The 12890-nt window shown below is 68.4% G+C and overlaps 2 protein-coding genes across 2 annotated transcripts; both read left to right on the top strand.

Moving 5' to 3' along the window:
- The first annotated feature begins 4426 nt into the window (after positions 1-4426).
- On the top strand, positions 4427-5357 carry ID1 (inhibitor of DNA binding 1). The gene is made up of 2 exons (XM_069798785.1): positions 4427-4815; positions 5020-5357. Exons 1-2 carry the CDS (start codon positions 4495-4497, stop codon positions 5059-5061), a joined length of 363 nt encoding a protein of 120 aa, XP_069654886.1. The 5' UTR covers positions 4427-4494; the 3' UTR covers positions 5062-5357.
- Positions 5358-8718: 3361 nt separating this feature from the next.
- LOC138688108 (bactericidal permeability-increasing protein-like) lies at positions 8719-12869 on the top strand. Its single transcript, XM_069798773.1, has 15 exons — positions 8719-8979; positions 9152-9266; positions 9363-9491; positions 9581-9736; positions 9868-9931; positions 10052-10112; positions 10314-10405; positions 10502-10702; positions 10825-10884; positions 11290-11457; positions 11741-11808; positions 12104-12146; positions 12380-12443; positions 12524-12600; positions 12686-12869. The coding sequence occupies exons 1-15, from the start codon at positions 8823-8825 to the stop codon at positions 12725-12727; spliced, it is 1497 nt and encodes a 498-aa protein (XP_069654874.1). The 5' UTR covers positions 8719-8822; the 3' UTR covers positions 12728-12869.
- Positions 12870-12890: the final 21 nt, after the last annotated feature.

The following is a 12890-nucleotide window of genomic DNA, read 5'->3' as shown; positions in this document are numbered from 1 at the left end:
AGCCTGATGCCACCCTGGCCTCCCACCCGTCCCCTTGCAGCCTCTGGACCCTCTGAGCGTGCAGGAGCAGGCTGGGGGTTGCACATGGTACCCCAGCACTGGCATCATCCTGCCTCCCTGCTCCCCATCAGAGCTTGGGGCAGCTCGTGCCAGCTGTACGTGCAGTGGGAGTGCGGCAGCGAGCCAGGAGCTTTCCTGGGGCTGCGGGGAGCGGAAGGTCTGGGGAGGGGAGAGCAGGGTCACCCCTCGCCCTGCCTAGCCGATAAGCCAGGGCTGGGCTGGAAGGAAGGAAGCGTGCTGGGCCCTGCAAGGAGCCGCCAGCGGAGCCGGCGCCTCGGTGGCCCCGGGTTTCGCTCGCCCGCTGCACCTGGACCCTGTGGCATCTCCGCTCCCAGCACCGCCGTGGCCACACGGCTCCGCTCTGTCTGGGCTGCCGCTGGGCCACCTTCCCCTCGCCGAGGGGGTCCCTCCGGCTTGGGGAGGGGGGAGCTGCGGAAACACGAATGCACCAGCTCTGGCAGGAAACCTCCATCCACGGAGCTGCGTCCAGCCGGGGAAGGGACCGGAGACAGCCTGCCCCGCTGCTGGCAGCCGTGGGGTTTGGGGTGATCCCCCCTGCCTGTGGCCCCCTCAGGGCACTGATGTAGGTGCCCGCTGGCAAGGGGAGTCCCTGGGCAGCCTGCCCTCATGCCAAGCTCCTGCCAGGGATTGCAGCAAGGTGGGATGGGCTGAGTTGGGGGTGCACGGGGGGCACCCCTGGGTGCAAATGCCAGGCAGTGGGATGGTGCAGTTTCATGGATGGGGAGTGCTGGTGCCTGGGACAGGAGGGGGGACACTGGGGCTGTTTGTCCCCAGAGCCCTGCAGAGCCTCCCCATCACGGACGGGAGCGCAGCCGATGGGATCGGTGCTGGGTGCTGCGGTTCCCAGTACGGCACCTTGTGCCCCACCGTGCAGAGCCGGGCATGCCCGGCCGTGGTGGGGGTGCCAGCAGTGAGACCTGGGGTCCTGCTGGGTGGTGGGTGCTGGCAGTGGCGCCCGGCCGGCGGCTGCGAGCTGGGGAGAGGAAGCAGTGGAGAGCAACCCCAGCCCCGGCCGGCCGGCGAGGAGGGGCAGGAAGCTGGAATAAATCCCAGGAAGGGCTGCCTGGCTCCAGCTGGTCTGGCCTGCAGCGGATGGAGCCGGGAACGGGAAGGGAGAAGGCGGGAGGGGAACGCGCAAGGGCTTTCTCAGGCCTCGGCCACGCTCCAGCTGTGCTGGCGGCCCCCGGCTCACATCTGCAGCCGCAGCTCAGCACCGTCCCGCGGGCACGGGGAGCTGGAGGCTCTGCGCAGCCCCAGGGCAGAGGCGTGTGTGTCCCCAGGGCCGATCATGGGGTGAGGGACATGGATGGAGCCCAACCCCAGCCAGGGCAGGAGCAGCCCAGGTTTGGGGGTCCCGTTCACTGCAGGGGGGGCCCAGCCTGATCCGTGGTGTCCGCGCTGCCTTCCCTCCTCCTGCTCGCAGCCCTGCGGAGCCCTGCGTGCCGGAGCACGAGGCTGGGTGCTGCCGGGTCTGGGGTGCCGGCTGGCCCCCATCATCGCCACGGCACAAGTAGCCCCCGGCGGCCCCTCGCCGGCCTGGCGTGGCCGTGCCCTGTGTGGTCCCGGCAGGGCAGGGGGCGGCCGGGGGCTTTGATGTGCTCGGCTGCCGGGCAACCCCTGCTCTGCGCAAAGCAGCCGCCCCCCCTCCAACCGGGCTGAGCCCAGCCAGCGCCATATGGCTGAGGCCGCTGTTACCGTGCCGAGTGCCCCGTTCCCAGAATTGACATGGAAATGAAGCTATCTGTCTTGCCGGACAACACCGGCCGCGCTGGCCGACACGGCGTGCCGGGACCCCGTGCCCAGCTGTGGCCAGGGCAGCGTCCTGGGACCACGCTGGCAGTCCTGACCCCAGCACCCCATCTCCATCCCCACCACCCCCAAACGCAGAGGACCGTGGCGAGGACATCCGACAGCTGGGGGCATCCCAAGGGCAGGGACCACCACAAGCCAGGGCGATCGTGCCAGCGTGTGTGCCATGACACCCGCCATGGCAGCGAAGCCCATCCCGGTCCCCACGCCACCCAGTGTGGCCGGCGCTTGGGGCGGCGGGCAGGGCGCTTGTTGGGGCGCGGGGGCCGGCTCGTCCCGGCCATGGCGCATTGTTGGCGGCGCAGCTGGCGGCACCCGGCCGGCCGGCGGCACTGAAAGGAATTCCTGCGCACAATGTCCCCGGCCTCCCCGCCGCGGCCCGGCCACCGCCGCCAGATGGGGGCTAATTAGCAGCTTTGAGAGCCGCGGTGGGAACCGGGCAGCACCAGGCCCTCCGCCGAGCCCTGAATGGAGGGGGCGACCCCAACGCCGTGCCCACCCTGGGAACCGCCACCACACTGGGATGGGGGACGCAGGGAGGAGGGACAGAGGGAGGGACAGAGGGACAGAGGGATGCGGCTCCCCCCAGCCGGGCTGGCAGGGTTAAAGTCCATCCATGCTCTCTAGGATTGCTGTCCCCGCCAAGAGGAGGAAGAGGAGGGGAGGCCTTCAGCTCCCTGCATGCCTGGGGAGGCCGCAGCTGCTCTGAGCACGGCTGAGCACGGGAGGGTCTGGCCCCCAGCCCACCCCCACTAAGGGCAGGGCACCGTGGCCCTCTGCACCCACTCTGGATCTGGCCTGCATGACACACTATCCAGCCAGGAAGGGCACAACGTGTCCGGGCTGTCCCTGTGGCTGTGCCACCATGAAGTGCCATCACAGCAGTGCAGCCCACCCTGGCAGCCCCATCCCCCTGGGGTCGGGGTCTGCTGGAGCCACGCTGTTGGGGTGCCGCAGCCCCATGCCGGCTTTGTTCACAGCAGAGCCCAGTGCGGCTTCTTGCTGCTGCCAACAATGCAGCGGTGCAGCTGGGCCCACAGCACGGCCTCCCGAGGTACATGGGGGGTGGCGGGGGCTGCTCTGGCACCCGGGCGCGTGCATTGGTGTGCAAGATGGGGTGTATGTGTGTGTGAGAGTGCATAGATGTATGTGCATGTATGTGTGTGTATCTATGTACATTCATCCATGCGTGCCTGTGTGCGTGTGCATGCATGTACTTACGGACGTGTGTGTGCACCCACAGGTTTGTGTGTGTGCGTGAATCTTCCCGTGCATGTGTGTTTGTGTTATGCCCATACATCTGTGTGTGCGTGCACACGCATGTGCATGCCTCCATGCGTGCATGCACATCCGTGTGCCTGTGTCTGTGCATACACATGTGCATATCCATGTGTCTGTGTGCACATGTGCATGCACGCAGCGATTGAAGAGGCCGCAGCTCGGCCTGCTCACCCCCTGCTCGCCGCTGCACCGTTTCGTGCTGTTCGGGGGGGTCCGTGGCAGCGCTCCCCTGCGAACTCGCGGGGCGGACGGGCCGGGGTCCTGCTCGGGCCCCCCCCGGGGCTCCCGGCCCCGCTGCTGGCAGGGCGCTGGCTGCACCTCCCTGCAGGTGCGGGGGGAACGAGCAGGAACGCTAATTACCGCCCAGATCGGAAGCCCTTCGGGGCAGGGACCGGCCGCCTCGCACGGAGGCTGCAGCCGCACCGGCGGCACCTCCTCCCGTGTGTCCCCCCCGCCCCAGGACCGCGCTCGCAGCCCACGGTCCCGCGGTGCCCCAGGCGAGCTGCACCCAGCGCCGTGACCCCCCACCCGGTGGACCCAAACCCGGAGCCTCCCCCCCCGCCCCGCCGCGGCAGCCGCCGCCTCCGCGGAGGTTTCAGCCCCGGGACTGGGGGGGAGACCGAACCGGGGCCGGGGGTCGTGGGGTACGGGCTGTCCCCGGGGGGGATGCCCGTGTCCCCAGGGGGGTCCCGGTGCCCCCGCGCCGGGCTGCAGGTGCCCCCCCCCCCGCCCCCGTCGCCATGGGCACCGCCCGCGAGGCGCCGCGCTGACAGCGCGCGGGGTTTTATGAATGGGTGACGTCACGGCCCTGGCGTCTAACGGTCTGAGCCGCCGGGGAGGCGGGGGGGGCCCGGGGAGTGCAAGGGGGCTGGGCGCCTGGAGGGGCACCGGCAGGCCTGGGGGGGGCGGCGGCGGCGAGCGGGGCCGCGGGGAGTCCCGGGGGGGTGGAGGGGAAGCGGGGGCCGCAGGGAGCCCGACACCGGGGGGCCGCGGGGCAACTACCCACGATAATGGCGGGGAAGGCGTCGGGGCGGGCGGTGTCCGCCGGCACTCCGCACCCCCGGTAGCCCCCGCAACCCCCGGTGTCCCCCCCGCCGCCCTCTCCCCGCCACTGCCCCTTTAAGGCTCTGCCCTTCGGGGGCGCATGAATGGGGTGGGCGGGGCTGTCCCCGCCCCCGCGGCTCCGCCATTGGCGGCGACTCTCCCCCGCGGCCCCGCCCCGCCGGCGCCGGCGCTCTATAATTGGCGCGGCGGGGCGCGCGCTCGGCTGTCCGCCCGCAGGGTCCCGTCGCCGCCGGTCTTCCCCCCCCTCCGCCCCTCGCCATGAAGGTCGCCGCCGCCGCCCTCTCGCCGCTGCCCGCCGGCGCCGGCGGCTCGCTGAAGGCGGTACGACCCGGGGAAGCCGCTCGCTGCGGGCCTGGCCCGGGGGTGTCCCCGGGAGCGGCGGAACAGGCGGCCGCCGCGCTGCTGTACGACATGAAGGGCTGCTACTCGCGGCTGCGGGCGCTGGTACCGACGCTGCCGCGGCACCGGCGGGTCTCCAAAGTGGAGCTGCTGCAGCACGTTATCGACTACATCTGGGACCTGCAGCTGGCGCTGCAGCGCGGGCCCCCCCGCCCCGCCGCCGCCGGGGACCCCCCCGAGGTAAGTGCGGACCCCCCCCGGGCCTGGCGGTACCGGCCCAGCCGGGTTCCCCGGCCCCCCCCCCCCCCCCCCATCTCCGCACCGCGCTGTCTCCTTCCCGGGGCGGGGGGGTGGTGGCGTCCCTTCCTCCCGCCCCTCTTCCCTCCCCGGGACCCCCCTGACCAGCACTGACCGGCCGCTTCGCCCCCCTCCCCGTTCCCGCAGGCTCCGTGCATGCCCGCTGCCGACCGGATCCTCTGCCGCTGAGACCGCTCCGGACCCGTCACGGACACCCCCGGGACCCCGGCCCCCAGCGCCGTCGCTCGCCTGCATCCCGGGACCCCCGCGGCACGGCGGGGACCGGCAGCCGCGGCCCCCTCCCCTGGCGGGGCTGCCCCCGGGGGGTCCCCCCGCAGCCTGGGCCGGGGGTGCTGCCCGGCGGCCGCGGGACGTATCCTTCTCAGATTGCTGAGAGCATTCCCCGTATTGTATATTACAATGATACTGGAGAATATTGTTCTACAATAGCTGGAGTTTTGTTATTAAACAAGCCCTGATGACCAGGCATGCCTCTGCTTCCTATCCCCCCTCCCCGGGGAGGGCTGGGCCCCGGGGCCATTCCCCCAGGGAGCATGAAACTGGGGGGAGCCCATCCGGACCAGTATGGGTTGGGCGGGTGTGCTGTGGGGTACTGGGGCTGGGCCCCTGTGGTGGTGCTGGGGAGGGGGTCTCCCACGGGCTGGTTCCAGTTCCTCCCAGTGTGCTGCTTTGGTGGGACCCAGGTGTCTGCGGGTGCCCCGTCCCTATCCCAGCACTGTGCCCCCACGGAACCCCTCCCAGGGTCCAGTGGCTCCTGTGGGGTCCATGTCCTGCTCCCCCCTCTCACTCCCCAGCCTCAGACATGGGGTGTCAGGGGCAGGCACACAAGGGAAGATGGTTTGCACCCCGGTTTCTGCGGTGGGAAGATGCAGCAGCACTGGGACATGTCTCCCCTGGGCAGGCACCTCGATGGGACGATGACACAGAGGGGACAGTGCTGGGAGCCAGGTGTGGGGCTCTGCATCCAGGCGAGGAGTGTGGGATCCCAGTCTCCCTGGGCAGCAGTGTGGACTGGCCCTCGCCCCGTTTCTCAGTGGGGTCAGGGCTGAGACCGGGGCGCAGGTGGCTGCAGGGTGTGAGGCTGTGGGAGGGTGATGCTGCAGGGGATGGTCCCGTTGCGCTGTCCTGAGGGAAAGTGGGTGCGAGTCCTGGGGTGCTGCTCACTGCGGTGCTGCCCCTATGGTTCCGGCTTGCCCTCGTGCAACCCCTGCCAGCGGGGCTGGGGCTGGACAAGCTTTTCGGGAGAAGGAAATTGCAACAGGGGTTGGGCAACCCCATGGGCTGGGGGTGCCCCAGGCAGCTGTGCTGGCCTGAGCTGCCCCATGACTCACAAACACCTCGGGGGCTGCGCTCCCTTCTGCAATAGATGTATATGGACCTTCCTATGGGCTTGGTGGGGGCAAATTGGGGTGCCTGGGGGGGGCTTCTGCTGCCCCAGCCACCCTTGGGCACAGGAAGCCAGCTTGGGGCTGCCCTGGCAGGGCCCTTGCTGCCCCCCAGGGTCCTGCAGCTGGGGGTCTCTGGGGCTGGAAGGGGTTGACCAGCCCTGGCTGCAGGTGTGTGCATGTGTGCACCTCTGCATGAGCATTTGTGTGTTTGCACCTTCACGGGCATGGTCACAGCTCTGTGTGTATGTGTGTGTCCATGCCCATATGTGCCCACTCGGGTTTCCCCGGCCTGGCAGATCCCCGGGCAGGGGGGTGAGCAGGGGCAGGTGATTTGGGGAACCAGGACACTGCCTGGCCTGGCCAACCTTGTCCTGGCTGTGACACAGCAGCGGGGGACATGTAGGGGGGACTGTGGGCTCCGTGTCCCTGTGGATGAACCTGTCCATCAGCCCTGGTGTCCCATCATCAGATGGGTCCCCTTCATCAGCTCCCCAGTGTCCCTTGCATCATCCCCCTAGTGACCCCGCCATCAACTTCCAGGTCCCCTCTATCATCCCCACTGGTGTCCCCTCCATCGCCCCTGGGACCCCTCCATCGCTGTGGCAGCTATTCCGGAGCTGCCGGTGCCGAGGCAGTGGGTCCCTCTCCCGGTGCCCGCTCGCACTGCATGGCCTGGCCCTGGCTACCCTCCCGGAGGGTCCTGGGGCCGGGAGAACCGGGGCCTGGGGGCTCTGCTGGGGCCCAGGGACCCTCTGTGGAGGGTCCTGGGGCTCTTCCCCACCCCACAGTGCACCGGTTGCATCTGTGCTCTGCTCCCCGGTGCTGTCCTTGCCCGTTCGTTACTGGCACATATGGAAGCTCCAGCTGGAGCTACAGGGAGAGGGGCTCTGTGCGTGCCCACGTGTCCCCCCACATCCCTGCCCAAGCCCTGTGTGCCCCACGGCTGAGCCCTTACGATGCAGCCTCGGCCATCATCCCCCGCTTGGGGCACGGGGACACGGTGTGGCACTGCCACAGGACTGCCAGGACCGGGGCCCTGGCATGGCCAGAATAGCCAGAGAGTAGGGGAAGGGGCTGCAAGGAGCTGGCTGATGCTCGGAGCGGGGTTGGCAGGGCTGAGTTGCCTGCCACGTACCAGGATGCAGGATGCGGCTGCACCAGGATACACAGGAGAGCCCCAGGGAGGGCCCAGCCCTGTGGGCACCTGCGCCCCAACCCATCTCTCATTGTTTTCATGGGACCTGATTCATCCCGGAAGGGATTAGGGACCAAGGAACTGGGTGACGTTCTGGTCCAACCAGCCCAGCCACCCCGGGATGGACATCGGCATCAGAGTCGGTCACTGCTGCTCGCTGCCATGCACGGCCCTGGGGACATGGCGGAGCTGGGACCCACAGCGGGACCTGTGGCCCCCACGGTGTGGGGTACCACAACCGCCGGCCGCGGTGAGGCTTGGTGCAGGGCGGGGGCAGCTGGGGATGGAGGGGCTGTGGTGGACGTGGGGTTGGGGGCCAAGGACAGCGCTGGCCTTTGGGACGCTGCCAGGGGCTGTGGCCATCGCTGCAGCCGTGGTTGGTGGCACTGGGGGGGTCCCACGCAAGTGGGCAGCTGCTCTTGAAGGGACCTTAAGGTGCGTTATCTGGCGCTGTGGTCCGTCCGGTGAGGTCAGCCATGGGACCTACATCCCTGCATGGTGCTGGGATGGAGCCCTGGAGGGATCCCTGGGTCCCTGCTGCTGTCCCCTGGCTGGATCCAGGCAGGCAGCTGGACCCCTGGCAGCCATAGCCCATGGCACCATCCAGTGACCTACACCCGTCTGAGCCACGCTTCTCCCAGCTCACCCTGGCTGGGGGACGGGTTTGGGAGCATGGGCAGCTCTTCCCCTGTGGCCAGGGCTTTTTGGAGGGGATTGCACAGTTCTGCTCTCGCTCTGACTGTCCTGACCCTCTGGTCATGCCGCGGCCCTTGGGGCTGCCACCATGCCCCGGCCACCCTGGCCCCCGACTGGGGTTCGGGTGCCCCTACACAGGGTCCTCAGAACGCTCCCCAAAGTGGGAACGGCTCCTGCTCCCCAGTGCAAGCAGATCGAGCCCCGTCCCCCCAGCGCAGCCCGCCTGCCCCAGGACCAACTCGCCACATCCCCCTGCTCCTCATCACTCCCAGGCTGGGCATAGCCAAAGCCCCTTGGGACCCTGGCCCAGCTGGGTCTCTGCGTGTCCCCACATGCCAACCACATGCCCCCATGGCCGGTAACCCCAGCTCCCACACCTCCCCAGGGTGGGGGGCTGGCAGCGACACGGCGTGGGACCCTGCCTTCCTCTGTTCCCACAACAGGCGCAAGTGGGGAACAACGGGAGACCCGGCTTCCCCTTTGAGTCATGTATTGGGCAAGGCTGGGCTTTCAGTGGCCAGAGCGCTGCAGTGGGCTCCGCATATGCGCAGGAGGCTGATGTCACCCCAGGCTCTCTGTCCCCGATATAAGTCCTGGCTGGGCTGGTGCACAGGGACGGGGTCTCCGCAGCGACTGGACATCCCATAGCCATGTCCTCTGCTTCAGCCTCCAGGTCCCAGCACCATCCCCAAGGCATACTAGGGTCGGCGTGGCTCTGCCTCCTGCTCTTGCTGACAGCCTGCGTGCCTGCCACTGGCACCAACCCTGGCATCAAGGCCCAGCTGACCCGGAAGGCGCTGGAATTTGGTGAGTCTCGTGCCCCTGACCACCCTTGGGGAAACTGGGCAGGGGATGAAGGGGACCATGCCCAGACCACCTGGGATGGGGGATGGAGGGGTGTCCTGGACCCGACTGCTCGCCCCACTGGCACCACAGCCCCTTCCCTGGCACTGTCCCCCAAATTTCTGCTCTGCCCCAGGTCAGCGGATTGGGCTGGAGCTGCTCCAGGTGCTGCTGCAGAAGGAGCATGAGCTGAACCTGAGGGGCTCCTACTACAGCCCACTCCTGGGGACACTCACCTACGCCGTGCCCCGGTAAGAGCCACCCACGGGGTCCCGGTCCTTGTCCCCATTCCCATCCCGGCTGTGCCCTGGGAGCAGCCGTGAGCCCAGGCTGCCTGTGTCGTGCAGGATCCGCATCCACGAGCTGCAGATGAACAACTCCACTGTGGACTTTGCCGAGGACGTGGGGGTGAGGCTGATGGTGCAGCGTGCCCGCATCCATCTCAGCGCTGACTGGGGAGCTCAGCTGGGCACCATGTGAGTCCTTACGTGCACAGGGCACAGGGATGGGTACCTGGGTGGCTCGGGGCCACTGCTGTCCCCGTGCTCACCTGCTCTGTCCCCAGCCAGGACAAGGGCTCTGTCGAGCTCCGCGTGCACGACCTGGCCATGGTGGCAGTGCTGGGGGTGAGCGTGGACGGCAGCGGCCGCCCCACGGTGTGGAGCGCAGGCTGTGATGCCCGCGGCACCGACCTGCATGTGGAGTTTCACTACGGACACAGGTGATGCCGGGACCCCCGCTTCCCTCTTGTCCCTGGCATGCAGGGACTCCCTGGTGTCCCTGGCCAGGATGTTGGTCTGGGGGAGGCTGGGGCACCCCAGGGTGATCTGAGCACCCTGCTCTGCCCCACAGCTGGCTCTACAACCCGCTGGCACTGCTGGTCCAGAAAGCCCTGAGGCAGGAGCTGAACAAGCGGGTGAGTGCTCGGCCCCTGTGCTGTGGGGTGTTGGTGTCCCCATCCCTTCCCATGGCAGGCCCAGTGAGTGGCTTGGGGACCCCCATCTGTGGGCTCACTGATGCCCTGCTCTGCTTCTAGCTCTGCCTCGAGCTCCACAAGGGTGTCAGCAGGCTGGAGGCTGCCCTGAAGGACATGAAAAGTGGGTGAGGGGACCCCAGGGACTGGGGCCGGGGCTGGGCAGGGTGGTCTGGGGGCGGCTGTGCAGGGGGCTGGTGCCCAGCAGGGTCAGCAGGACCCCACTGTGGGGCCGGATCCCGTCAGCACCCGTGTCGGCAGAGCCGGGGCTGTGGGAGGGGGCTGGTGGTCTCTGGCTCCCCCAACCATCCCTATGTCCCTGCAGCATCCACCCAGCTGGACGCCTTCGCCGCCATCGACCACTCCCTGGTGGGGCAGCCGGCCATCACGGCAGAGCACGGGGACATCGCCCTCAAGGTAATGTCAACCCTGGCATCCCTGGGCCGGCTCCAGGAATGGGGCGCGGGGGAGCCGGGCTGAGCCTCGCGTCCATCCGTCCGTCTGTCTGTGCAGGGGGAGTTCTTCAGAGTGGGCAAGTCCCAGCAGAGACCTTCCTCAGCCGTGCCCGCGGCGTTGCCTGCTGCTCTGCCCACAGCGCTGCCCACAGCACAGGAGCCCATGCTGCTGCTGGCTGTCACCGAGTTCGTTGCCAACTCAGCCGCCTTCACGTACTTCACGGCTGGGGTCCTGCGCAAGAACATCTCCAGCGACATGGTAGGGACGGCTCCGGCCACGGCTGTGGGGCAGAGCTGCCTCCACCGGGGTCCCGCCGGGGTGTCCCCGTGCCTGCCCGTGCCTTGTGGCCCCAGCACCCCGACCCCTCTGCTGCCTTCCAGCTCCCACGGCGGTTCCCGCTCCAGCTGAGGACCAAGAGCATGGGGGTCTTCTCCCCGCAGGTGGGTGCGGGTGGGATGGGACATGGGGAGAAGGGGGAGCAGGTGGGACATGGGGTAGGACAGGACACAGACGGGATGGGACATGGGACGGGACATGGCGGGACAGGGTGCAGGAGGGACAGGGCAGGGGATGGGCTGCAGAAGAGGTGGGACACAGGATGGGACGCAGGCATGATGGGCAGGATGGGATGCAGTCGGGATGGGACACAGGCAGGACAGGACGTGGGCAGGTGGACCATGGGCAGGACACGATGCATTGCCCACCCTGTCTGCACCCAGCTCAGGGCAGGGCAGTGATGGGGCACACTGGGCAGTGGTGGGGACCTGCTGGGAGCCCGGGCTGGTGCCCATGGTGCCAGCGGTGCCAGTGTGGCTCCGTGCCAGCTCAGCCCTGGTCTCTCCCAGCTGCAGCAGCGCTACCCGGACCACCCCATGGAGCTGCACCTCTCGGCTCGCCAGCAGCCCCTGCTCTCCTGCCACCCCGATGCCCTGCACGGTGCCTTCTTCGGCTCTGCCGAAGCCTTCGTGGTGCTGCCAAATGCCACCCGTGTCCCTGCTTTTCTGCTGAACATCGTGAGTGGCTGGTGCTGCCATGGCACGGGGATCCAGGGCCTGGCCCCAAAGGGCTTAGCTGGGGCTGATCTGCCTGTGCTCCTGGTTGGGGCAATGCTGGATAATGCCGGGTGATGCGGGGCAATACTGGGGTAATGCTGGGCGATGCTGGGGTAATGCCAGGATGATGCTGGGCGATGCTGGGGTAATGCTGGGGTAATGCCGGGGTAATGCCGGGACGATGCTGTGTGATGCAGGGTTGCAGGCACTGCTGTGGTCTTTCCAACATCTCTTCTTGCTGCAGGATGCCAACGTGACGGGGAAGCCAACCATCACCAGGAACAGGCTTGGAGGCACCGTGAGCCTGAAGGAGTGAGTCCCCAGCCCCGTGCTGGGTCTGGCCTCCCCTGGGGTGTACCCGGGAAGCTCCCCCCATTCTCCACCTTTGGCCATTTGCCTCCCCATGTCCCTTATTGCCTGCTCAGACCCCTCCTGCCCCCAGCTCTCATCCATGCCTGCTGCCCTGGCACTGGTACCCTGGTTAGGTCCTCAGCTGGACCTTCTCTGTCGGGCTCCCAGCCTTGCCATGGAGCTCAGTCCATTCCTGCCCTGGGATGGGACAGTCCTCATCCCTGTGCCTGGCTCTCACCCTGCTCTCGTCCTCCAGGCTCAGCGTGTCACAGGTGACGTCGCACGTGGGCCCGGTGGAGGTGAGCTGCTGTGCTGGGGCATGATGGGGTATCCGAGGGGAACCTTGTGCTCTGCATCACCCTGGGAGCAGGGTCTGGGGGTCTGGGAGGGGCCTGCGGGTGCTGGGACCCCGTGCAAGGCCAGCACTTGCACAGACAGCAGGTGCAGTCCTGGTAAGGGAGCTGAACCCTGCCTGCGCTGCAGCCCCCTCTGCCTGCCCCGTGCCAGGCTCAGGGGGCTGCCTGTCCCACAGGTGAAGAGACTGGAGACCCTGCTGAAGTTCGGGCTGTGGCTTTTCGGGGTGCCCTGGGCAAACAGTGAGTGCTGTCCCCATCCTGTCCCCGTCCCCCGGCTGCCCTGGGGCTGCCCCCCACTCATGGCTCTTCTCTCCCCACAGAGCGGCTCCAGGCTGGTGTCCCCCTGCCCACCCTGCACGGCCTCAGCCTGCTCAACACCCGGCTCTCGCTGCAGGAGGTGGGTGCTGCCACCGTCCCCTCACCCCGCTGCCCCTCGCGTCCCTCATGTGTGTCCCCCCCCATCTCACCCCAACTCCCCGCAGGGCTTCATGCTCATCACCACAGACCTGCAGTACAAGCCATGAGACCAGTCACTGCGTGGGAACCTGCCAGCCGCCCACGAGCCGTGTCCCCATCCCCATCCCGCTGGCAGCCAGGGGGGAGCCGATGCCACCGCGGCCCCGTGGCCGGCACAGCTGCCCGGCCATGGGACCCACTGACCCCCAACCTGCCGGGAGGGGCTCCTCA

Source organism: Haliaeetus albicilla, chromosome 2 (assembly GCF_947461875.1).
Source record: "Haliaeetus albicilla chromosome 2, bHalAlb1.1, whole genome shotgun sequence".
In the NCBI taxonomy this organism is placed as follows: Eukaryota; Metazoa; Chordata; class Aves; order Accipitriformes; family Accipitridae; genus Haliaeetus; species Haliaeetus albicilla.
Note: the sequence above shows the minus strand (reverse complement) of the source record. Positions and strands in the feature narration are given on the sequence as shown.

Bases quoted from the DNA above. Each gene is read 5' to 3' on its own strand.
- ID1 (XM_069798785.1), top strand. From the start codon at position 4,495: ATGAAGGTCGCCGCCGCCGCCCTCTCGCCGCTGCCCGCCGGCGCCGGC. The intron at 4,816-5,019 runs GTAAGTGCGGAC...CCGTTCCCGCAG, and splicing joins CCGCCGGGGACCCCCCCGAG to GCTCCGTGCATGCCCGCTGC.
- LOC138688108 (XM_069798773.1), top strand. From the start codon at position 8,823: ATGTCCTCTGCTTCAGCCTCCAGGTCCCAGCACCATCCCCAAGGCATA. The intron at 10,885-11,289 runs GTGGGTGCGGGT...GGTCTCTCCCAG, and splicing joins TGGGGGTCTTCTCCCCGCAG to CTGCAGCAGCGCTACCCGGA. The intron at 11,809-12,103 runs GTGAGTCCCCAG...CTCGTCCTCCAG, and splicing joins GGCACCGTGAGCCTGAAGGA to GCTCAGCGTGTCACAGGTGA.